This window comes from Saccopteryx leptura, chromosome 2, assembly GCF_036850995.1.
Source record: "Saccopteryx leptura isolate mSacLep1 chromosome 2, mSacLep1_pri_phased_curated, whole genome shotgun sequence".
Lineage (NCBI taxonomy): Eukaryota > Metazoa > Chordata > Mammalia > Chiroptera > Emballonuridae > Saccopteryx > Saccopteryx leptura.
Genome location: NC_089504.1, coordinates 372,084,854 through 372,110,043, shown reverse-complemented (window position 1 = coordinate 372,110,043; position 25,190 = coordinate 372,084,854). Strand labels below are relative to the sequence as shown.

At 37.7% G+C, this 25,190-nt stretch overlaps 1 protein-coding gene across 2 annotated transcripts in view; it reads left to right on the top strand.

Moving 5' to 3' along the window:
- Window positions 1-25,190, top strand: part of ARHGAP32 (Rho GTPase activating protein 32) — a 249,891-nt gene that overhangs the window by 102,484 nt on the left and 122,217 nt on the right. For both annotated transcript variants that reach the window (XM_066365224.1, XM_066365222.1), the window contains one exon: window positions 22,199-22,285. In XM_066365224.1, coding sequence (XP_066221321.1) covers window positions 22,199-22,285 — 87 coding nt within the window. The remainder of the gene's footprint in view (window positions 1-22,198; window positions 22,286-25,190) is intronic.

The following is a 25,190-nucleotide window of genomic DNA, read 5'->3' as shown; positions in this document are numbered from 1 at the left end:
TTAGTTTCGTGTAGTACCATTTTTACATTTATTTCCCTTTCCTGAGGAGGTATATCAGAAAAAATACTGCTACAAAAAATGTCTAACATTTTACTGCCTGTGCTTTCTTGTATAATTTTTATAATTTTGAGTCTAACACTTAAGACTTTAATTCATTTTGAGTTTATTGTTGTGTATTGTGTAATAAAGTGTTGCAGTTTCAATTTTTGCATGTATCTGTCCAGTATTCCCAACACCATCTATCTATCTAATAGATTATCTTTACCCTATTGTATGTTCTTGCCTCCTTTTCAAATTTCAACTGACCATATGGGTGTGGGTTAATTTCTGGGGTCTCTGTTCTGTTCCATTGATCTATATGTCTGTTTTTATGCCAGTACCATGCTGTTTTGATTACTATGGCCTTGTAATATAGTTTGATATCAGGTAGCATGATTCCTCCATTAGTAGATGAGTGAATAAAAAGCTGCAGTACATTTACACAATGCAGTACTACTCAGTGGTAAAAAGAAAGAGAGAGAGAGAGAGAGAGAGAGAGAGAGAGAAAGAAAGACATAAAGAAATCTCATCCTTTGTGATAGTATGGATAAACCTGGATAGCATTGTGCTAAGTGAAACAAGCCAACCAGAGAAAGACAAGTACCATATGATTTCTCTCACATGTAATCTAATGAACAAAATGAACTAACAGACAAAATAGAAACAGACTCATAGGCAGAGAGCAGGCTGACAGTTGTCTGGGGTGGGGGGGACTAGGTGGAGAAGTGCAGGAATTGAGCATAGACACAGACAACAGTGTGGTGATTGTGGGGGTAGAGGAAGTAGAGAATGATATAGGAGAGATAAATAGTGGTGGATGGAGACTTGACTTGGGGTGGTGATCACACAAATCACTGTACAGATGAATATATTATAGAATGGTGTACCTGAAACCTCTATAATTTTGTTAATTAGTGCCACCCAATAAATTCAATAAAGGGGGGAAAAGAAAGAAATTTTGAAGTGTAGTTTTGTTCATATATTATTGATTTTTGCCTTATGAGCTGAAATTAGAACTTAGTTTAGTTATTACCCACCAAAGATGTAACTGGAGTTATTCTTCCACTTGACATTCTCAACTCAAGAGTTTTAATGTAACGTTTTCACTGTTATGTATTAGGATGTTGTTGGTGAATATGAGTGGACTACATAATATTGTGCAACAGTTATTTTTCATGTGTCCGCATCTACTATAGGCTACAGAGGTGAAGGAAACTAAACACTTCACCTAGTTGTTTACAAACACTAAAGGGATGTCACAATGAAATTGCGTTCTTAATAGAACTAAATAAAAGATGAGTAAAAGGAGAACTCTTTCTGTGCTCCATTTGCAATCTGTACATTAGGTTTTAGTGAATGGTTTTTTCTGTGTTTGGGGTGATGTCCTTTCACGCTGATTTATGCAACTAACTTCTATGCTCCATGTAGAGAAAGGACTTTTATGAATATTTAAAGGCTGAGAAGAGTTATATTTTTTTATAGATTCCAACCACACTAATTGCAGATTGGTTTCCATGGTGATAGAAAAGTGAATTCGGTATAGGAAAAAGGACCCCAAACATTGATTTCTAAGAAATGTAGAAGTATGGGACTCCGAAATGGTTTTTCATTTCTTGCAGACAAAGCATTTAGATATCGTTAAGTTGAAAAAAGTAAAAATAATTTTATTATGTTCAAGTCATTCTACAGGCAAAGGTAGCCTCATTGTTCATCATGGATACTTTCGGAATATGTGATTTGAGTACTGAATGAGACATTTCTATTACAGCTTGTGCATAGAATGTCTTAAAACCTAGAAACAATTTGTTCAGAATGGTTTTATTGAATACCTTGTAAGATGTTCTTTCCTCGGGGGAAACAAACAGTATATCAATAAACTTAAGAAAAATGTAATACATGTTTTAAGAGTGCTTATAGGAATTTAGAGACAAGAAAATTTATTTCTTGTGGTATTCAAGGAAGGCTTTTTTGAAGATTGACTAGATTTTGGATATGCAAAGGTAGAACCGAAGAGTATTTAGACAAGGAGAATGAGCTTAGAGAAAGGTACCTGAAAGTGAAGGGGATAATGGGTTAGGATGATAATGGGGAAACATGGTTTAGAAGATATTTGGAGAAATTCCCTTTTTCAAAGCTTTCTGAGATTTTCTGACTTTGCATTGAAATTGGTTACTAGGAACCTGACCTGTCGTGGCGAAGTGGATCAAGGGTTGATTTGGAGTGCTGAGATTGCTGGTTTGAAACCCTGGGTTGGCCCAGTCAAGGCACATACAACAAGCAGCTAATGAACAACTATAAAGTGAAGCAAGTAAACTCCTTAGTAGGAATTGAGAAGGTATTGAGGTATTTTGAGAAAAAGATACCATGATCAATGTGTATGGGAAATGGAGAGAGACCAGTTAGCAGACTACTAGTCATCTGTTCTGCAATTGCCTGGACCGCATACTGTGAGGCCAGACACGGGAAAGTAGCAGTGGAGAGAGGAAAAGAAGAATGGGTGTGCTAGGCAAGTTTTAGGAGACAGGAAAGATTAAGGAATAAAGGTTGAGATTAGATCTTGACCCTGCCACCCCAGGATGATTATTAGGTTTGCTAAATGGGCAGATGGTTACACTATTTACTTTGGGAATTAAGGAGGAAGAAGAGAATATAAGAAGAAAGATAATGAATTTAGTTTCTTTTCCTTTCTTTCTTTTTTTCCTGAAGTGAGAAGTGGAGAGGCAGAGAGACAGACTCCTGCATGCACCCAACTGGGATCCACTCAGCAAGCCCACTAGGGGGCGATGCTCTGCCCATCTGGGGTGTTGCTCTGTTGCAACCAGAGCCATTCTAGCACCTGAGGCAGAGGCCATGGAGCCATCATCAGCACCCGGGCCAACTTTGCTCCAGTGGAGCCTCGGCTGCAGGAGGGGAAGAGAAAGATAGAGAGAGAGAGAGGAGGGGGGAAGGGTGGAGAAGCAGATGGGCACTTCTCCTGTGTGCCCTGGCCAGGAATTGAACCCGGGACTGCCACAAGCCGGGCTGAGCCAACTGGCCAGAGCCTTGAATTTAGTTTTGAAAATGGGTATTATATTCCAGTGACACAATGTTTCCATCCCAGTTTGTAACTCATCTTTTCACTTAGTTTATGGTGTCTTTTTCATGATAACTTTAAAATTTTTGATATAGTTAGTTTTATCAGTCTTTTGTTTTGTCCTATTCATGTTTTAGCTAAGAAATTTTTTCCTGCTCTGTGGGCATATAGATATTTTCCTATATCTTTATTATTGTAATTATTATTGTAATTTTTTTATGTTTAAAACTTTTGATTTTCACACATGCATTTAATTCACCTGGGGTGATTGTAAGTTATCTTAGACCACCAACTAATATTAGTAGTATTTCTTCTCCCCAGTGGATTCCAAGGTCCAGTCAGTTATATATCTATACCCAAATGTGTGTGTCAGTTATCTGGCAGTCTTTTCTTGTTGTCTTTTTGCCAATATAACTGTATTTTAATTAATAGGTTTCTTTTTGTTCTTGTTTAACAGACAGCTCAAAACTTAATGGCCCAACATGACAAGCATTTTATTAGTTCATGATTCCTTGGATTGACTCAGATGGGCAGTTCTTTGTTGGTTTCCCGTGATTCTCATGCAGTTGTGGTCATGTGGTGATAGCAGCTGGGGCTGGGTGTGTGCTGCTTCACTGATCCTCAATGTGGTCTTTCGGTCCACATGGTATTTCACCCTTCAGGGCCTCATGTGCTCTTTTTCCTGTAGCATGTGATGGACCTTTGGCTTGGTGCCTTGGCGCCCTAAAAGTAAGCAAGCAGAACCTGTTAGATCTTTTAATCACTAGTCTTGTAAATTCAAGAACATTATGTTCTCCACATTTATTGGTTCAAACAGTCTTAAGTGTAGCATACATTTAAAAAGAAAGAGAAAAAACCCTCTACCTCTTTTTTATTTTTTTTTATTTTTCTGAAGCTGGAAACGGGGAGGCAGTCAGACAGACTCCCGCATGTGCCCGACTGGGATCCACCCGGCATGCCCACCAGGGGGCAACACTCCGCCCATCTGGGGCATCGCTCCGTTGCAACCAGAGCCATTCTAGCGCCTGAGGCAGAAGCCACAGAGCCATCCTCAGCGCCCGGGCCAACTTTGCTCCAATGGAGCCTTGGCTGCGGAAGGGGAAGAGAGAGACAGAGAGGAAGGAGAGGGGGAGGGGTGGAGAAGCAGATGGGCGCTTCTCCTGTGTGCCCTGGCTGGGAATTGAACCCGGGACTCCCGCACACCAGGCCGACGCTCTACCACTGAGCCAACTGGCCAGGGCCACCCTCTACCTCTTGATGAGACAAATAGCAAGTTTGAAGGAAAAAACAAGTTACTGAAATTGATAAGAATTGCATTTAATCAATAGGGTAGTTGAGGGATAATTATTGCATTTACCGTACTTAATTTTCAAATCATTTTGGATTTTTTTATTTATCTTCCTTCACATCTTTCAATAATGTTTCGTGATTTTCTTTGATATTGTGCACTTTTTGTTTGGTTAATTTTAGGTATCTTAATAATTTTAATTGCTAATGTGAATGAGATATTTTTTAAAATTTCTATTGATTACTGAAATGCTGGTGATATTTTCATACTAAAAATCACTTTTAAAACAGATTTATTGAGATATAACTTATAAACCACAAATTTATCATGTTATAAAGTGTATAATTTACTGCTTTTTGGTATATTCAGAATGTGTACAACTATCAGCAGAATCTAATTTGAGAACATTTTCTTCACTCCAAAACGAAACCCTGTACCCAATGGCAGGCATTACTTTTCCCTCCCAGGCTGATGGGTCCTTCCTTCCTCCTTGTGCAGCTCTGGTAGCTACTATTCTACTTTGTGTGGATTTGCCTATTCTGGACAATTCATGTAAATGGAGTCATACAATATACTATCTTTTGTGACTGACTTTTTTCATTTAGCTTAATGTTTTCAAGGGTAATCTAAGATACAGCATGTATCATTACTTCATTGTTTTTGTCATCAAATAATATTCCATTGTCTGGCTACATGCTGCAATTTGTACACTTTTAATTCTGCATTTGAAATTTAATACTTCTGAATTTAATGTTTTCTCTGAATCTCTGTACCCTAATTAATCAATGTCACCCTGTTAAAATTAATTGTCTAAACAAAAAAGGAATGTTAATTAAAAATAAAAATAAGTTTAATACTTCTGAGAGACTTCCAGTTTGGGAAAGATAGAGTAGACCGGTAATTTTTAAAAAAAATCATGTTACGTGTACAATTCAGTGACGTTACCAGTCACATTCTTGTGAAAAAAATTTACATGGTTTATCTCCAGAAAATTTTAATAAATACAAGGTAAGGAATACAGGATGGTTCAACATATGAAATAATCAGTGTAATACAGTACATTAACTTAATGGATTTAGAAAACCACATATTTATCTCTGTTGATACAGAAAAAGCATTTGACAAATTTAGCAACCTATTATGATAAAACCACTGAATAAATTAGAAGACTGAATATGAAAAATCCACAGCTAATATCATATCAGTGGTGAAAAACTGAAAGCATTTCTCTTAACATCAGGAACAAGATAAGAATTCCTGCTTTCACTACTTCTAGTCAACATAGTTTTAGAAGCCCTGTGAAGAACAATTAAGCAAGAAAAATAAGCAAAAGTATCTGTTTACAAATCACAGGATGTTGATGTTATATGTAGAAAATCATGAAGATTTTATAAGAAATCTCTCAGAAATAATGTAAAATTAACAATCATAGATCAGTTATGTTTCTTTTTTTTATTTAAGTGAGAGTAGGGGAGATAGACAGATTCCCATATGCACCACGACTGGGATCCACCTGGCAACCCCTGTTTTGGGCCAGTGCTCTGCCCATCTGGGCTGTGCTTGCAACTGAGCTATTTTTAGCACCTGAGGTGGAGGCTCAACAGAGCCATCTTCAGCACCCAGGGCCAACTCGCTCGAATCAATTGAGCCATGGCTGCAAGTGGGCAAGAAAGGGGGAGAGAGAGAGAGAGAGAGAGAGAGAGAGAGAGAAAGAATGGAGGGGGGGGGGAGGAAGGGAGAAGCAGATGGTCGCCGCCTCTCCTGTGTGCTATGATCTGGATTCAAACTGGAATTTCTGCATGCCAGGTCGACGCTCTACTGCTGAACCAACCATCTAGGGCCTATCAGTTATGTTTCTATACACTAACAAGGAACAATCTGAAAAAGGATTTTCTTTTCTGTGTGTGACAGAAACAGAGAGAGAGACATAGAGAGAGAGAGACAGATAGGAACAGACAGACAGGAAGGGAGAGAGATGAGAAGCATCAATTCTTTGTTGAGGCTCCTTAGCTGTTCATTAATTGCTTTTTCATATGTGCCTTGACTGGCTTGCTCAAGCCAGCAACCTTGGGCTTCAAGCCAGCAGCCTTTGGGCTCAAGCCAGAGACCATGGGGTCATGTCTATGATTCCATGCTCAAGCCAGCGACCCCAAGCTCAAGCTGTTGAGCCTGCACTCAAGCCAGCCGAGCCCGTGCTCAAGCTGGCAACTTCGGGATTTCGAACCTGGGTCCTCTGCGTCCTAGTCCGATACTCTATCCCAGGGGTCCCCAAACTTTTTTCACAGGGGGCCAGTTCACTGTCCCTCAGACCGTTGGAGGGCCGGACTATAAAAAAAACTATGAACAAATCCCTATGCACACTGCACATATCTTATTTTAAAGAAAAAAAACAAAACGGGAACAAATACAATATTTAAAATAAAGAACAAGTAAATTTAAATCAACAAACTGACCAGTATTTCAATGGGAACTATGCTCCTCTCACTGACCACCAATGAAAGAGGTGCCCCTTCCGGAAGTGTGGCAGGGGCCAGATAAATGGCCTCAGGGGGCTGCATGCGGCCCACGGGCCATAGTTTGGGGACCCCTGCTCTATCTACTGCACCACCGCCTGGTCAGGGTCAGGCAGGTATAAATATATTTTGATTATGGTATATGATCTTATTAATGTGCTGTTGATTTCATTTGCTAGTATTTTGTTGAGAATTTTGGTATTCATGATAACCAGGGATATTGGCCTGTAATTTTATTTTTTTGTAGTTTCCTTGTCTGACTTGAGTATGAGGGTTATGCTGGGTTCGAAAACAAGTTTGTGAGTGTTCTCTTCATTGTTATGGAAGAGTTTGCCAATGATTGGTGTTAATTCATCTTTAAATACTTGGTAAAGATCAATACTGAATTTATTAGTGGAGGACCATTTCTTGTTTGGGAGGTTTTTGAATATTGATTCAATTTTCTTGTTATTTGTTCAAAGTTTCTATTTCTTTATGATTCAGTCTTGATAGTTTATATGTTTCTATTAATATAGTCATTTTGACTAGATTATCAAATTTGTTGAAGTATAATTGTTCAAATTATTTTTATAATCCATTGTATTTTTTTGGTATCAACTATAATTTTTCCTTTTTCATTTATAATTTTGAGTCTTGTCCTTTTTTCTTAATCTAGTTTAGCTAAAATTCTGTAAATGTTTATCTTTTCAAAAAACCAATTCTTAGTTTTATTGAATTTTTGTTTTTTTAGTCTCTTATTTCTGCTTTGATTTTTGTTATTTCTTTTCTTCCACTAACATTAGGTTTAGTACACCTTTTTCTAGTTCTTTGCAGTGTCAAAATAGGTTGTTTATTTGAGATTTTATTTCTTAGTGGAAGAATTTATTGCTATACACTTCTCTCTTAGAACTGTTTTTGCAGCAGCCCAAATGAATTGGTATGTTGTGTTTCCATTTTGTTTTTTTCTAGATATTTTTTTATTTCCCTTTAATTTCTTGTTTGATCCATTATAGCGTTTAATTTCCACATATTTGTGAATTTCTTAGTTTTTCTATTACTAATTCTAGTTTCATACCATTGTGGTTAGAAAATATACCTGGTATGGTTTCAGTCTTCTTAAATTTCCTAAGCCTGTTTTGTGACCTGACATGTGATCTATGTAGAGAATGTTGCACGTGCATTTGAGAAGCACGTGCATTGTGCTGTTGTTGGATAGAGTGTTTTGTATATGTCTGCTAGGTTGTTTTCATCTATAGCAGCAATTTTCAACTGGTGTGCCTCAAGAATGTTTTAAACCATGCGATACCTGACTAGTCAGCGGCACTGAACTCTTTTTCCTTAGATTGTTAAATTAAAAAATGACAACAGCCAACACAACAATAGCTATCCTGTGTGAAAGAATCAAAATTATACCTATTTTTTGGTCAGACTGGCAAAAAACATATTTGGGGTAATGCAGAATTTTAGTAAGTAGTGTTTTTTAAGTCATTTTTATTTTACAATTGACGTACAATTTTATATTACTTTCAGATGTATACTCAGTGGTTAGACATTTATTTAACTTACTCAGTGATCATCCTGAGCAGTCACGTACCCATCTGACACCACAAGTAGTATTGCAGTACTATTGACTGTATTCCCTCTCTGTGCTTTACATGCTCATTACTATTTTGTAACAACCAATATGTACTTCTTAATCCAGGGGTCTCAAACTCAACTCAGCATGTGGGCCGCAGAGCAAGATCACAGCCATTCGGCGGGCCACTAGGTCTACAAAAGGCAACTGTTATGCAACACTTTTCAGTGTCACAAAACGACCAGAAACTGTAGTTCGTGGATTAGTCTGCAGGCCGCAAAAAATTTTTGAGTTTGAGACCTCTGTCTTAATCCTTTTACCTTCTTTTACCCATCCCTCCAGCCCCCCTCCAATCTGGTAACTGTTAAAATGTTCTCTGTATCTATGAGTTGGTTTCTGTTCTGCTTGTTTATTTATTTTGATTTTCAGACCAATTTTTGATAGATATGTATTTATTGCCATTTTACTATTCATTTTTTTTACCTTTTTCTTATTCTTCCTCCTCTTAGAGAAGACTCTAACATTTTTTGTAATACTAGGTCGGTGGTGATATTTATTAATTTTTGAATTGGAGGGAAAGAGAGATGGAGTCAGAGAGAGAGAGAGAAAGAGAGAGAGAGAGAGAGAGAGAGAGAAGTATCCACTTGTAGTTGCGTCACTTGAGTTGTTCATTGATTGTTTCTTATATGTGCCTTTGACTGGGGAAGCCCAGGGTTTTGAACTGACAACCTCAGTGCTTTGGGTTGACGCTCTGTCCACTGTGCTACCACAGGTCAGAATAACACTGCTTTTCTCTTATCTTTTTTTAAGATTCTCTTTTTGTCTTTAACTTTTGGTATTTTAATTGTGTGTTGGTGTGGACCTCTTCGGGTTCATCTTGTTTGGGACTCTGTACTTCCTGGACTGATATGTCTATTTCCTTCACCAGGCTGGGGAAGTATTCTGACATTATTTTTAAAATATAATTTTAAAATTTCTTGCTCTCTCTCTTCTCCTTCTGGCACCCGCATGATGCAAATATTGGTATGCTTGAAACTGTCCCAGAGGTGCCTTACATTATCCTTGTATTTTTGGATTCTTTCTTCTTTTTGCTGTTCTGATTGGATGATTTTAGCTTTCTTATATTCCAAATCGCCGATTTGATTCTCAGCCTCATCTACTCTACTGTTGATTTCCTGTAGATTATTCTTCATTTCAGTTAGTATGTCCTTCATTTCTGACTGGTTCTTTTTTATGGTTCCTCTGAATTTTTTCATGCCATTGAAGTTCTCACTAAGTTCCTTGAGCAATTACAACTATTGTTTCAAACACTGTATCTGGTGTAGTGTGCTTGCCGCCATTGCATTTCGTACCTTTTTGGAGATTTTTTTGTTTCTTCATTTGGGACTTGTTCTTTGTCTCTGCAGTTTGGCTGCTTCCCCATATTTGTTTCTATAAGGTAGAGCTGATATGTCTCTGGGAATTGGTAGAGTGGCCTAATGTAGTAGGTGTCCTGTAGGGTAGAGTGATGCAACCTCCCAGTCACTTAAGATTGGTGATCCAGGTGAGCCCCCTGTGTGGGCTGTGTGCACTGTCCTGTTGTAGTTGAGCTTTGATTGCTATTGGTGTCCTAGGAGGGACTGACTCCAGGGCTTTGGCTGCAAGGACCAGCTGTGACTACAGTGGAGGAGCTGCTGTGCAGGAGTTGACTGTGTGGAGCAGAACTGGCTTCAGTGAGTCCTTGGTACACAACGGAGTCTGTGATTTTAGTGTGTTGCTTGTGGAGGTGGTAGGGTTGTAATCCTGCCTGGTCTGCAGCTGTCCGTGGGGTACACTGGCTCTGGTGCCTCCTGGGAGGTGCAAGGTCAGCCACCACCTGTGCCCAATCTGGGGCCAGACATAACAAGCTGCAGAGTGGCAAGAGTGACATGCAGATGGCTGCCTCTTGTCTTGGGCTTAGAGGTGCCTAGGAGAGGCCAGACAGTGTACCAAAGTATGGTGCTGCTAGTGCAAGGCCTGGGGCCACTTAGTAAGAGGTATGGAGTACACAGAGGCCAGATGCTGCTTGTTCGAGAGATTTTAGGAAAGTCTGAAGCATAAGGTAAGAGAGGCCAGTTTATGGAAAAATCACTGGAAATGGTTTGGATGGGCCATCAATTTAGATGGGATGTGGTCTCAGGGAATGACCAGGGCAGGGTCGACAGTGATAGTCACGTTGACAGAGACTCAGACATGGTGTCTGCTGTTGGCTCTGTTGGGGGAGGGGTAATTCAGAAAAAGAACAGTGGCTTCTGCCAGCACTTTTGTCTGGCCAGAGCTGCTTTCCCAGCTTTTGCCCTGGTTCTAGACAATTCATTTCCTCCCCGTGTCCCTGGTTACTTTCAAGCTGCTACCCAAGCGCTGGAGCAAGTCTGTGCATGAACCTTTTCAGAGGACCTGCCTGGGACTCCAGCTTATCTTCTCACTCAGCCACAATCCCCACTGGTTTTTACAGCCAGATGTATGGGGGCTTCTTTTCTTGCACTGGAATCCTGGGACAGGAGGCCTGGTGTGGGACTGAGACCCCTTGATCCTCATGGGGGGCCTCTGCAGTCAAGATATTCCCCCAATTTTAAACCTCCACACATGCATTTGGGACCAGCCTGTGCCATGTCTCTGCACCTCCTACTAGTCTCGATGTGGCTTCTTCAAATCCCTAGTTGTAGGACTTCAATTCAGCTAGATTCCAGGCAGTTCTTAATGGTGGTTATTCTGTAGTTTAGTTGTAATTTTGATGTGGTTGTGGGAGGCTGTGAGTACCACATTTACTACATTGCCATTTGGACTAGAAGTCCTGTAATTAGTTTTTATGTGTGCCGTGAAATGAAAAAGGTTTATAATCACTGATCTATATAGTATAGTTCAAGTCTAGTGTTTCCTTGTTGATTTTCTGTGGATGATCTGTCCATTGTTGAGAGTGGTATTAAAGTCCCTCATTATTATTGTGTTGCTACTTATTTCTTCACTCATTTCTGTTAATATTTGCTTTATATATATACGTGTCTGATGTTCGAGATCATACATAGTCACTATTTGTAAATCTTCTTGATTAATTGACCCTTTTGTCTTTATATACTACGGTCAGTTGTCTATTGTGAGTTTTTGACTGAAAGTCTACTTTCTGTAATATAAGTGTAGTCATCCCTCCAATATTTTGGTTTTCATTTGCATGGGATATCTATCTCTAACTTTACTTTTAGCCTGTATGTGTCCTTAAGTCTAGAAGGGTTCTCCTTTAGACAATTTATAATGGAATCTTGATTTTTATCTATTTAGTCACTCTGTGCTTTTTGACTTGGGAATTTAATCCATTTACATTTAAAATAATTATTGATAAGTCAGGAGTTACTGGTGTCATTTTGTTAGTTTTCAGTTTGATTTTTAGTTTCTTTATTACCTTCTTCCTCTCTTGCTGTCTTCCTTGGTGATTTGATTTGATGACTCTTTGATAGCATTATGCTTTGATTCCTTTCTTTTTCTCTTGTGTTTTCTGCTTCCTTTGTGATTGCTTATGAGGTTTACATAAAATATCTTATAGTTATAATATCTTATTTTAAGCTGATAACTTAATTTTAATTGAATAGAAAAACTATACATCTTTCCTTTCTCACATTTTAGGTTACTGATTTAGATTATATCTTTTCACATTGGGTATCTATGTTAAAATTATTGCAGCTATGGTTATTATGTTTATTTTTAAACTATAGTAGAGGCTTAAGTGGGTTTTTTATTTGTTTGTTTTGTTTTGTTTTTTTCTGAAGCTGGAAACGGGGAGGCAGTGAGACAGACTCCCGCATGCGCCCTACTGGGATCCACCCGGCATGCCCACCAGAGGACGATGCTCTGCCCCTCTGAGGCATTGCTCTGCTGCAACCAGAGCCATTCTAGCACCTGAGGCAGAGGCCACAGAGCCATCGTCAGCGCCCAGGCCAACCCTGCTCCAATGGAGCCCTGGTTGTGGGAGGGGAAGAGAGAGAGAGGAAGGAGAGGGGGAGGGGTGGAGAAGCAGATGGACACCTCTCCTGTGTGCCCTGGCTGGGAATCAAACCCGGGACTCCTGCACGCCAGGCTGATGATACTCTACCACTGAGCCAACTGGCCAGGGCCAGGCTTAAGTGTTTTATACACCACTATTACATTATCAGAGTATTCTGAGTTAATCTTTACCAGTTTTATTCATTTATATGTTTTTACCTTTTTAGTACCTTTTTATTTCAGTGTGAAGAACTCTCTTGACAGTTTCTTGTGATGCAGACTTAATGGTGAACTTCATCAATTACTTCTTGGAGAATGTCTTTATTTCTTCTCCTACTTTAACAGGCTGCTATACCATGTAATGTGTTCTTGGTTTGCAGTTGTTTTCTTTAACTATTTTGAACATGTCATCTCACTTTCCCTTTGCCTATGAAGTTTCTACTTAGAAATCAGCTAACAGCCTTATCAGAGGTCCTAGTATTTGGAGAGTCATTTTCTGATTTCAAAGTTATATCTTTTTTGATTTTTTTTTATTGTATTTTTCCAAAGAGGGGGTGGCACAGACAGACTCCTGCAGGCACCTGCCCAACCGGGATCCACCCAGAATGCCCACCAGGGGGTGATGCTTGGCTCCTCTGGGGCATTGCTCTGCTGCAGTCGGAGCCATTCTAGTGCCTGAAGTGGAGGCCATGGAACCATTCTCAGCACCCGGGCCAACTTTGCTCCAAATGAGCCTTGGCTGAGGGAGGGGAAGAGAGAGATAGAGAGAAAGGAGAGGGGTAGGGTGGAGAAGCAGATGGGTGCTTCTCCCGTGTGCCCTGGCTGGGAATCGAACTCGGGACCTCCACACACTGGCCAGGGCCTTGTTTGATTTTTGATAGTTGATTGTAATGTGCCATGGTGAAGTCCTCCTTGGATTGCATATATAGTATTAGGGGACATTTAGATATTCATATTTCTTTTTTTTTTTAATTTAAAAATTTATTATAGAGAGAAAGGAAAGGAGAGACAAAGAGAGAACCATTGATTTGTTGTTCCATTTATATATGCATTCATTGGTTGATTCTTGTATGTGCTCTGACTTGGGATCGAATCTGCAACCTTGGTGTTTTGGGAAAATGCTCTAAGCAACTGAGCTACTCAGCCAGGGCTGGATATTCATATTTTTTAAATTTGGGACATTTTCAGCCATTTTTTCTTTAAATAGATTTCTCCCCCTTCTTCTCCCTCTTATTTTTTTGGGTCTTCAATAATGCATGTTCTGTCATTTATTGATAGCCCTGTGTTCTGTAGTCTTTCTTCTCTCTTTCATTCATTTTTGTCTTGCTCCTCCTGATTAGATAATTTCTAATGACCTGTCTTTGAGTTCATTGATTCTTTTTGTTACTTGATTGAATCTACTGTTGAAACTCTTCATTTTATTTTTTGATGTTGTCATTATGTTCTTTAATTCTACTATTTGTTTTTTGTTTCTTTGTTAAACATCTTATTTTGTAGATTGTTTTCTTAATTTTCTTTAGTTGTCTGTTTTATTTCATTTGACTTCTTTAATGTGATTACTCCGAATTGTTTGTCAACTCATACAGCTCTTTTTTTTTTTTTAATCTATTACTGGATTTTTTTTTGTTACCTTTGGTGGTGTCATGTTTCCCTGCTTTGTTATTATCTTTGTGTGCTTGCATTGCTGTCTGTGCATTTGCAGAAACTTCTTCTAGTCTTTATAGATTTGTTTTGGTCTGGAAAGACTTTCACTAGTCAGCCCAGCTTGTGTTATGAATGGGTCACTTGGTGTTACCTGTGGAAAGGCGGGACTTCCTCCTGGGCTCTTTGGTGGAGGGGGCTACTGCCTGTTGTCTAAGGTTAGGTCAAGTATCTAGCTGGACTTCACCATCAGACATCAGGACCACTTGCTGGATTCTGTAATTGGGCAGTGCTGCATGCTGGGCTCATAACCATCACTGGTTAGTTGTCGCTACAGACTACTCCATGATTGGGTGGAGCCCCTGACTGAGTTGGTGTTTGGTAAGGCTGGGCTCTGTGATTTGGTGAGGCTGAAGGCTGTTCTGTGCATTTGGGTGAGGTGACAAATTGGCTTTGTGATAGTGGGTTGGGGCATGTATTTGTGTGGGATGACTTGTTGGATTCCCATCTAGGCAGGGCTGGTAGTCAAGAGTGATCACTGACTGATTTCTGGGGTTGGGCAGGGCCACAATCAGTTGGGTGTGACTGTAGTTTAGACTCCACAATTGGTTAGCGATGCTGACTATGCTCTATGGTTGGCTGGTCTATTGACTTGGAACTCTAGCTGGGTGAAATGCTGATTGGGCCCTCTTGACCTTACGTGGCTATCATTTCAGCTCTCTGGTTGCGTAGAGTTGTGGCTGGGTTCTATTGTTGGGCAGTGTCACCAGCAGGGACATGATGCTACTTCCAAGATCCATTCACTGGTTGCCCTGTGCCCTTCTTTCTTACTAGGTGACTTCAGGCTGCATATCTCTGTCATTTCCCCAGCACTCTCTCAGGCAAGACAGAGGTGGGCCTCTTGATGTTTGTCCCCAAACACTGGGGAAGCTGGGTATCCATTGTGAGATTTTTTTTTTTTAAACCTTTAAGAGAAACCTTATTCCCAGGGATTCCCTGAATGCCAGAAGCTAAAAATAAAAATAAAAAATAGACTAAACAAACACCTTCTCCAATCTTTGTAGATTTTCTTTGTGTTAGGACCCTCATTCAACACTAAAGATTAGTTAGAATTGAAAGTTAGGATATTCTTATATCCTTTGTGCATGTGTTCTGTCCTAGACCTGCTCTTGTGTTTCTAGGTGCCCAGTATACACAGGCACTTTTGAATGCCCTCATTTCATAAAGAACCTCTCTCTTCCTCCTGGATTTTAAACATTTTTTTTTAACATTTTTTTTTTTAAATTTTTCTGAAGCTGGAAATGGGGAGAGACAGTCAGACAGACTCCCGCATGCGCCCGACCGGGATCCACCCGGCACGCCCACCAGGGGGCGACGCTCTGCCCACCAGGGGGCGATGCTCTGCTGTGACCAGAGCCACTTTAGCGCCTGGGGCAGAGGCCAAGGAGCCATCCCCAGTGCCAGGGCCATCTTTGCTCCAATGGAGCCTTGGCTGCAGGATGGGAAGAGAGAGACAGAGAGGAAGGAGAGGGGGAGGGGTGGAGAAGTAGATGGGCGCCTCTCTTGTGTGCCCTGGCCAGGAATCGAACCCGGGACTTCTGCATGCCAGGCCGACGCTCTACCACTGAGCCAACCGGCCAGGGCCTCCTCCTGGGTTTTAAGTTATTTTATGTCTTAAGTGTAGTCTGTTTCTCCAGGTTTACTTTATAATACTTATAGTCTTGTTTACTTTATAATATTTTGAACAATAAATACTGCTACTTTTTGTACCTGAGTCAGTTTCAAATTTAATGAAACTGATGTTTGTGTCTTGCATCAATTTTTCAGCCATCAAACAGATTAGAATAGATAACCACTCTAGTTTGTTAGTAATACCTTTAATCCTTTGGACCCAGGCACCTGAGAACTAGAGCTGCCTTCTTCAGGAGTGTGGCTGAGTCGGGGAGGAGTTGGAGCAAAGACAAGTAAAAATGCTACTAAAGCTTTGCTATGATTTTTAAGTTGGCTTTTCCTTGATTCAGTGTTCTCATGGTGTTCAAACCTTTAACTATATATTTTCTAGCGCAGTGAAGTTCCAAGAGGTTTTTGTTTGTGTTCTCATGTTTCTGTGAAAGGACGAGAGTTTGGAGCTGGCTGCTTCACTATTTTGTTGACACCATTCGATAATCTTTCTTTGCTTTTAATTTTATTTTTTCTCTCTATCTCCTTGCCTTAATTTGTAAGTTTGCTCTCTTCTTCCCTTCTCTTTTCTTCTCGCCACAGTTATGTTTAGAAAAATTGTTTTTACTTACATATTTTTGTTCCTATTGTAGTTATTGACATTTTAAAATTTTACTCACTTCATTATGGTTTACAAATTATAGTTTTTCTATTCTTTTAGTGGCACAATAAAAAATTTTAACTTGAATACCTAATTTTTAGATTAAAGTTTATCAATATCTCTCCTCTTAAGCAATACCAGTACTTAGAAATGTCTTAATGGAGAGGCACTCCTTCTTGTCTTTTATGCTGGTGTTATCTGGGATTATAGTTTTATCTCTTTTTCTTCTATAATTTATTATTTCTTTTGTTAAAATTTATTTAGAAGAAATGCTTATTTGCTAAACTCTTTGCTCAGTATTTCTACTTTTCATCTTAGTTGTTTCTCCTGGAATCTTTTTTCTTTCTTCTTAAGTACATATGATAGAAGGTTATTTTTGTGAAAATTTTGTTGTTGGGAGCTCATTGTTTTTATTAATTAGAAAATGCTATTTATTTTGCTCCTTTTTTTTTTTCTTATACTTTAACTGTGAATAAAGTTTAGGATAATGTATTTTCTTAAAACTATTAAGATAGTCTCAACTTCTGTCATCTGTTATTGTTGAGGATTTACATGTTTTATGTTTACTTAAATATTTACCCCTCCTAGGATTGTTTATCTATTTCTGCATTTCTTGGTTTTTATCTGGTACTATTTTTATTTATACTAAAGAAGTTATTTTACTTTTTTTCCTTGTACTTCTTTGCTGGAGATGAACTAACTCAGCTTTTGTCATTTGTAAATATGTTTACACTTAGATTTTTTAAAATTGAATTTATTGGAGTGACACTGGTTCTTCACATCTTAGCCAACACTTACTATTTGTTAATTTATTGATAATTATTCTGACAGGTGTGAGGTAATATGTCATTGTGGTTTTAATTTGCATTTCTTTGATGATTAGTGTGTGGAACAGCTTTTCACATGTTCTATTGACCGTATGTATGTCTTCTTTAGAAAAGTGTCTATTCAGGTCCTTTGTGCATTTTTTAATTGGATTGTATGTTTGTTTATTTGTTTTTGATGTTGAGTTCTATAAGATCTTCATAAATTTTGTTTATTAATCCCTTACCAGATGTATTGGCAAATATATTCTTCCATTCAGTGGGTTGTCTTTTCATTTTGTTGATATGCAAAAAATTTCAGTTTGATATAGTCTCATTTATTTATCTTTTCTCTTATTTCCCTTGCCTGAGAATACAGCAGAAAAAAATATTGCTATGGGAAATGTCAAAGATTTTACTACCTCTGTTTTCTCCTGAGACTTTTATAGTTCTGTATCTAATATTTAAGTTCTTAATCTATTTTGAGTGTATTGTTGCATATGGTGTAAGAAGATGGTCTTGTTTCACTTTCTTGCCCACCTCTTTCCAGTTTTCCAAATACCATTTATTTGAATAGACTGTCTTTATTCCACTGTATATTCTTGCCTACTGTGCCAAATATTAATTGACTATATAGGCATGTGTTGATTTATGGGCTCTCTATTCTGTTCCATTAATCTATATATCTGTTTTTATGCCAGTACCATGCTCTTTTGATTACTATGAACTTGTAGTATATTTGCTATTAAGTAACGTGATTCCTTCAACCTTGTTTTTTTTTCTTCTCAACATTGTTGTGGCTATATGGGGTCTTTTGTTGTTCCATAAAAATTTTTGGAGTATTTAATCTGGTTCTGTGAAATACACCATTGGTATCTTGATAGGAGTTGTGTTAAGTCTACAGATTGCTTTCAGTAACTTGGACATTTTAATAATGTTAATTCTTCCTATCCATGAACATGGTTTATGCTTCCACTTGTTTATATGTTCTTTATTTTCTTTCTCAGTATTTTATAATTTTCTGAATACAGGTCTTTTACATCCTTGGTTAAATTTATTCCTAGGTGTTTTATTCTTTTGGAAGCAGCTTTATGGTTATTGTTTTCTTGATTTTCCTTTTTGATATATAACTATTGATGTATAAAAATGCAACTGATTTCTGGATATTTATTTTGTATCCTGCTACTTCACTGAATTTATTTATCAGTAATTGTATTTTTTTGGTGGAATCTTTAGGGTTCTTTATATACAGTATCATGTCATCTGCAAATAGTAATAGTTTTACTTCTTCCTTTCCAATGTGAATATTCTTTATTTCTTCTTGTCTGATTGCTGTGGCTAGGACTTCCAGTACCATACTGAATAAGAGTGGTGATAATGGACATCCCTGTCTTGTTCCAGATCTTAAAGGAAATGTTTGTGGTTTTTGCCCATTGAGTATAATGTTGGCTGTGGGTTAGTCATATAAGGCCTTTATTACATTGAGGTAAGTTCCCTCTGTTCCCACTTTGCTGAGAGGTTTAACATAAGTGGGTGCTATATTTTATGAAGTACTTTTTTTTTTTTTTTGCATCTATTGATGAGATCATGTCATTTTTATTCTTCATTTTGTTTATGTGGTATATCACATTTGTTGATTGGTGGATATTGTACCAACCTCGAATCCCTGGAATAAATTCTACTTGATTGTGGTATATGACCTTCCGGTTTGATAATATTTTGTTGAGGATTTTAACATCTATGTTTATTAGGGATATGGGTCTATAATTTTTTTTCTTTGTAGTGTCTTTATCTAGTTTTGGAATTAGAATAATGTTGGCCTCATAAAATAAGCTTGGGAGTCTTCCCTACTCTTGAATTTTTTGAAATAGATTGAGAAGGATAGGTGTTAATTCTTTTTTGAATGTTTGATAAAATTTACCAGTGAAGCCATAAGTCCAGGACTTTGTTTATTGGGAGTTTTTGATTATTGATTGAGTTTCACTAGTTATAATTTGTCTATGCATATTTTCTGATTCAGTTTTAGAAGTTATATGTTTCTAAGAATTAATCCTTTTAATCCAGAATGCCTAATTTGTTGTCCTATAGTTATTTACAATATTTTCTTATAATACTTTGCATTTCTTTGGTGTTTGTTGTTACTTCTCCTCTTTCATCTATGATTATCTAGGTCCTCTCTTTGTCTTTATGTATCTGGTTAAAAGTTGGTCAGTCTTGTTTATCTATTTTTTTTTGGACAGAGACAGAGAGAGAGAGTCAGAGAGAGGGACAGACAGGAAGGGAGAGAGATGAGAAGCATCAATGCTTCATTGCAGCATCTTAGTTGTGCATTGATTCCTTTCTCATATGTACTTTGACAGGTGGGCGGGGGGAGCTATAGCAGAGCGAGTGATATGTTGCTCAAGCTAGAAACCCTGGGCTTCAAGCCAGTGAGTGACCTTTGGACTTAAGCCAACAACCATGGAATCATGTTTATGATCCCATGCTCAAGGCAGTGACTCCGTGCTCAAGCCGGTGACCTTGGGGTTTTGAACCTGGGTTCTCCGCATCCCAGCCCGATTCTCTATCCACTGTGCCACTGCCTGGTCAGACAATCTTGTTTATGTTTTAAAAGAACAAGCTCTTGGTTTCTTTGATCTTTTGTGGGTTTTTTTTAAGTATATATATATTTTTTCTTTGTTCTTTATTAGTTCCTTTCTTCTCCTCACTTTGGGCTTTGTTGGTTGTTCTTTTTCAAGTTTTTTAAGTGTAAAGTTGGATGTTCATTTGAGATTTTTCTTGTTTCTTGAGGTGGGCCTGTAATGCTATAAAATTACCTTGAAAGACTACTTTTGCTTTGTCCTTTTTGGCTTGTGTTCTTATTTTTATTTGTTTTAAGGTATCTTTTGATTTGTTCCTTGATCTCATTGTTGACCAATTCATTGTTTTATAACATTTTGTTTAGCCTCCATGTCTTTGTGTGTTTTTAGCCCTTTTCTTGTGAATGTTTTCTAGTTTTATACTCTTAAGCATCAGAGTAGGTGCTTAATATGATTTTAGTCTTTTCAAATTAATTGAGACTTGTTTTGTGTCCTAATATGTGGTCTATCCTAGAAAAAGTTCCATGTGCACTTGAAAAGAAAGTATATTCTGAAGCTTTGATGTGAAATGCTCTGAAGATGTCAATTAAGTCTAGCTGATCTAGTATGTCATTTATGGCCGCCATTTCCTTATTAATTTTTTTATCTGGATGATATATCCATTGGTGTTAATGGGGCATTAAAATTTTCTATTATGACTGTATTACTGTAAATATTTCCCTGTATATTCGTTGGGATTTGCTTTATATATTTAGGTGCTCTTATGTTTGGTGCATAAATGTTTACAAGGGTCATAGGATTGTTCCCTTTATCATTATATTGTGTCTCTTGTTTCTTAAGATAGCTTTTGTTTTAAAAACTATTTTGTCAGATATAAATATATTATAGTTATCCGAGCTTTTATTTTTCTTTCTATTTGTATGACATATCTTTTTCCATTCCTTTACTTTTAGTCTGTATATATCTTTCCTTCTCAGGTGTGGTTTTTTTGAAGACAGCATATATATGGTCAATTCAGCTACCCTATTGATTGGAATATTTAAGCCATTTACATTTAAATCAATTATTGATAGATATGTATTTATTGGCATTTTATCTCTTTTAACTGTGTTTCTCTATTTTTACTCTTCTTCTTCTCTTCCTCTTTCTCCTTCTCCTCCCCCTTCTTCATCTCTTTATCCTCCTCCTCCTTCTTCTTCTTCTCTTCCACCTCTTCCTCCTCTCTTTTTCTTCTTTTTTTCATAATAAAGGCCTTTTAACATTTTGTATAATACTGGTTTGATGGTAATGAACTCTTAGCTTTTTCTTGTCTGGGAAGCTCTTTCTTTCTCCTTCAGTTTTAAATGATAGCTTTACTGGGTAAAGTAGTCTTGGTTTATAGGTTCTTGTTTTTCATCACTTTGAATATTTCATTCTAATCCCTTCTGGATTATTTCTGTTGAGGAACCAGCTGAGATACCTATGGGATTTCTCTTGTAAGTAATACTCACAAACTTGAGAATTGATACTATTATATCATCTCCATTTCTAGATAAGATATTAGGTAGGAAGGTCAATATTATACAACCAGTTACTGACAGTTGTGAACTCAGGGTTTTCTGTTTCTGGAGCAGAGTTTGCAAATTCACACCCCTGCTTAGGGCAGGTATGTGAGATAAATGAGTGAAGTAAGTTGAATATAAAAAAAAATAAAGCAAGCAGCATGATGATTGTCAGTTAATATCCAACCTAGATAATGGGGAAAAAACAAAGTAATTAATTCTATGGCAAAGTCTCTTGGTGGACTCATTCAAAGGGGTCTGTCACTTTCAGATCTAGGCAGTTGTTGCCCATGTGAGAATATTTTAATTTCTTAATTTTCAATAGAAGCCAAAAATCTATATATTTTATATAAAACCACTCAATTTCTAAATGCTAGCTTGTGGTCTAAACAAAAATGAAATAAAATCCAATGTGCAGACCTACATGGTTAGTCTAAAAAAAAACAAACATATCTGTAGGCCCACCCTCTTCTGTGAGCAGCCGGTCTGCAATCTCTGTGACAGAGCCTGAGCCCTGTTAAAACCAGTTGTCACGCTGTCTATTAGTGGTTGCCTGAATGCCTTCCTTTCACCTGTGTGCTGTAAATTAAAGCAGTGAAGACCTCTTGAATAAATGTATTTTATTTACTACTATTATGCAGTTGTGTTTTTAATTAGATATAAGCTACAATTCTCAGAAACACATATTTTGTAAAAATCCTGAATTCTTTATCTGTCTTAAAGTAGCAGAGTTCTTTTATAAGGTATATCTTACATTAAGTTGATGTGAGAATCTAGGTATTACTGAATGCTTAGTTTATTCTTATTCATTAATCATGACTCTCTCTCTTCTGCCCTTTCTTCTTTGACATAGCTTTCACTTTCAGAAGAACAGAATGATATAACAAAGAATGGATGTGAATCTAAAGAGCTGGTCTACCTCGTGCACATTGCCTGTCAGGTAATTCTGTGACATATTTTCCATTTCACATGAGATTTAATAAGAATTCTTCTGAGTGATTATTATATTTCTTTCTATAATGTGTTTCTCACATTGCCTAATAGAATCCATGGGAAAATACTTGTATAATACTGAAATGAAATTGGACTATGAATGACTATTGTTAAGAAAATAAATGGTGTCCTTTAAATAAGAGGAATAAATGTGTTCATACAGTACTAAGTGGAATGCACAGTTTAGTGGTACAACTGGCATATACTTCTATCTGCATTTTCAGAAAGTTTTTAAGGCTTTAGACACTTGTGAATGAATAACAGTAAATATGGTAAAAAATGTTTTGTTTCATAATCTTTCTCCTAGATATTTTGGTTTTTCAATATGTATTCAGAGTTGAAATAATCAATTCAAAAGAATTTGTTTTATAGATATTTAATTTACCAACTTAAATGAAAATTCTTCTTGTAAGAGTATAGAAAATATATTGTTTATGATAAGATAATCAAAGCACACATAATAAAAGAGCAGACTAAGTTGTCTCTGCCTCAGATGCTCACATTTCTAACTAGATGATAAGTTCCACTGGGTGTAAGCAGAATGTGTATATGTTTATTTATTTATTTTTTAAGTGAAAAGAAGGGATATAGTGAGACAGAGTCCTGCATGTGCCCTGACTGGACTCCACCAGGCAATCCCTGTCTAGGGCCAGTGCTTGAATCAACTGAGCTATTTTTAGTGCCTGAGGCCCACACTTGTACCAATGGAGCTTCTGACTGCGAGAGGGGAAGAGAGAAGAGGGATAAGTAAGGGGAGAGAAGCAGGTGGTTGCTTTTCCTGTGTGCCCTGACCAGAAATAGGACCAAGGACATCCATACGCCAAGCTGACACTGTCTACTGAGCCAACTGGCCAGGGCATATTTATGTTTTAGAAGTGTGATCTTTATTTCTTTTTTCTTTTTTTGTGTGTGACAGAGACAGAGAGAGTCAGAGAGGGGAACAGATAGGAACAGACAGACAGGAAGGGAGAGAAATGAGAAGTGTCAGTTCTTTGTTGCGGCACCTTAGTTGTTCATTGATTGCTTTCTCATATGTGCCTTGACCAGGGGGCTACAGCAGAGCAAGTGACCCCTTGCTCAAGCCAATGACCTTGGGCTCAAGCCAGTAACCTTGGGCTTCAAGCCAGTGACCCAGCACTCAAGCTGGTAAGCCCATGCTCAAGTTGGATGAGCCTGTGCTCAAGCCGGTGACCTCGGGGTTTCAAACCTGAGTCCTCTGCGTCCCAGTCCAATGCTCTAGCACCTGTTCCACCACTGGTCATGCAGAAGTGTACTCTTTCTTGATGATTAGTATTAGAACTTTTTTGAAAGTATTTACCATGACCTGCTTTGAATGATACCTATCATATCTCATATGTAGCATTATTTTCTCCATCAAGTAATCAATTAATCTAGATTGTTTATTCTGTGTTCACCAAGCCTTCTGACTGTTTTTGAATTAGCCATTGTAAAGCAAGTGTTTTCAAAGAAAACTTCATACAAAGGTTTTAGTTTTTGCCTGATCTGTGGTGGCACAGTGGATAGAGCATCAACCTGGAACACTGAGGTCGCTGGTTCGAAACCCTGGGCTTGCCCAGTCAAGGCATATATGGGAGTTGATGCTTCCTGCTCCTCCCCTATCTCTCTCTCTCTCTCTCTCTCCCTCTCTTCCTCTCTCCCTCTCTCCCTCTCTCCCTCTCTCCCTTTCTCCCTCTCTCACTCTCTCCCTCTCTCCCTCTCCTTTCTAAAAACTGAATAAAGTATTTTAAAAAAGGTTTTAGTTTTCTTTGGGAGAGATTAAGATAGGGATATCCCCCCACCCAAATAAGTATTATTCATGTATCTGAAGTTAAAAATTGAATAACCTGGAAAAGTCTAATGATTATCTCATATGAGAAACACTTAAGATCTTCATCCTGGTAACCTTAGGGAAAGCCTTTCACAATTAAGTGCTTTTATTTGTAGGTGTCAGAACATGATATTGGAAATTGAATTTTGCTTTTATAGAAATAAGATATCCAAAGTCATATTGTTTATCTATGTTGTATTGTATGCCATCTAGGTTCCTTTGAGAAATTAGACTGCTCTGAGTCATTGTTTCATGTCATATTTCACGGCATTTTTCTACTTGGCGAATTAATTTTTAAGTAAAAATATTAAGTGCTTTTATGATGAACATTTACTAAAAGATGATGATAAAACAAATCATCTTTATCTAGAGTACATGGTTGGCATGTATAATGGGTTTATTAATCCCTCTACAGTCTAACACCTTTTAACATCCTTTCTTCCCACTATTAATTTTCATATGTTCTGACAATGCAAATATTTTTATTCTCATATTGAAAACAGAGTGTCACAAATATCTGTGCTGTTTTTTTTAAATGACCTTCAAAAGTTATCCATGGTATTTTGATACCATTCATTAGCATGTATAATTGTTATTTGATTATGCTTCTGTGAATAGTGCCCTATATAGTAGGCTGTTTCCTGGTTGTAAATATCTTGTCAACCTACTTAGAAAATTTTAGACTATTTGGTATACTATTTGTTACATCAAAGTGGTAATTTACTGCATTGTGATGATGCCATCACACTTCGCTGCCTCACCGTAAACAGTCATCAGGGCATTCCCACAGCTCACCTGCTGTATTTTTGCCCTGCGTTGTCATAAACCATACTAAACAAGAATCACGTTTTTGTTTTTGTTTTTTATAACTAAGGGAGACTCACAATCAAACCCTCTTAATTTTGCAAATGAGGAAACTGGGGCCCAAGTTACTGAAGTGGCTTTCCTAAGGAGGATGAAGTCTCGAGTGGGAACTGATAAGGACTTCAGTTTTCTTTTTTTAATTTTTTTAATTAATTTTAAT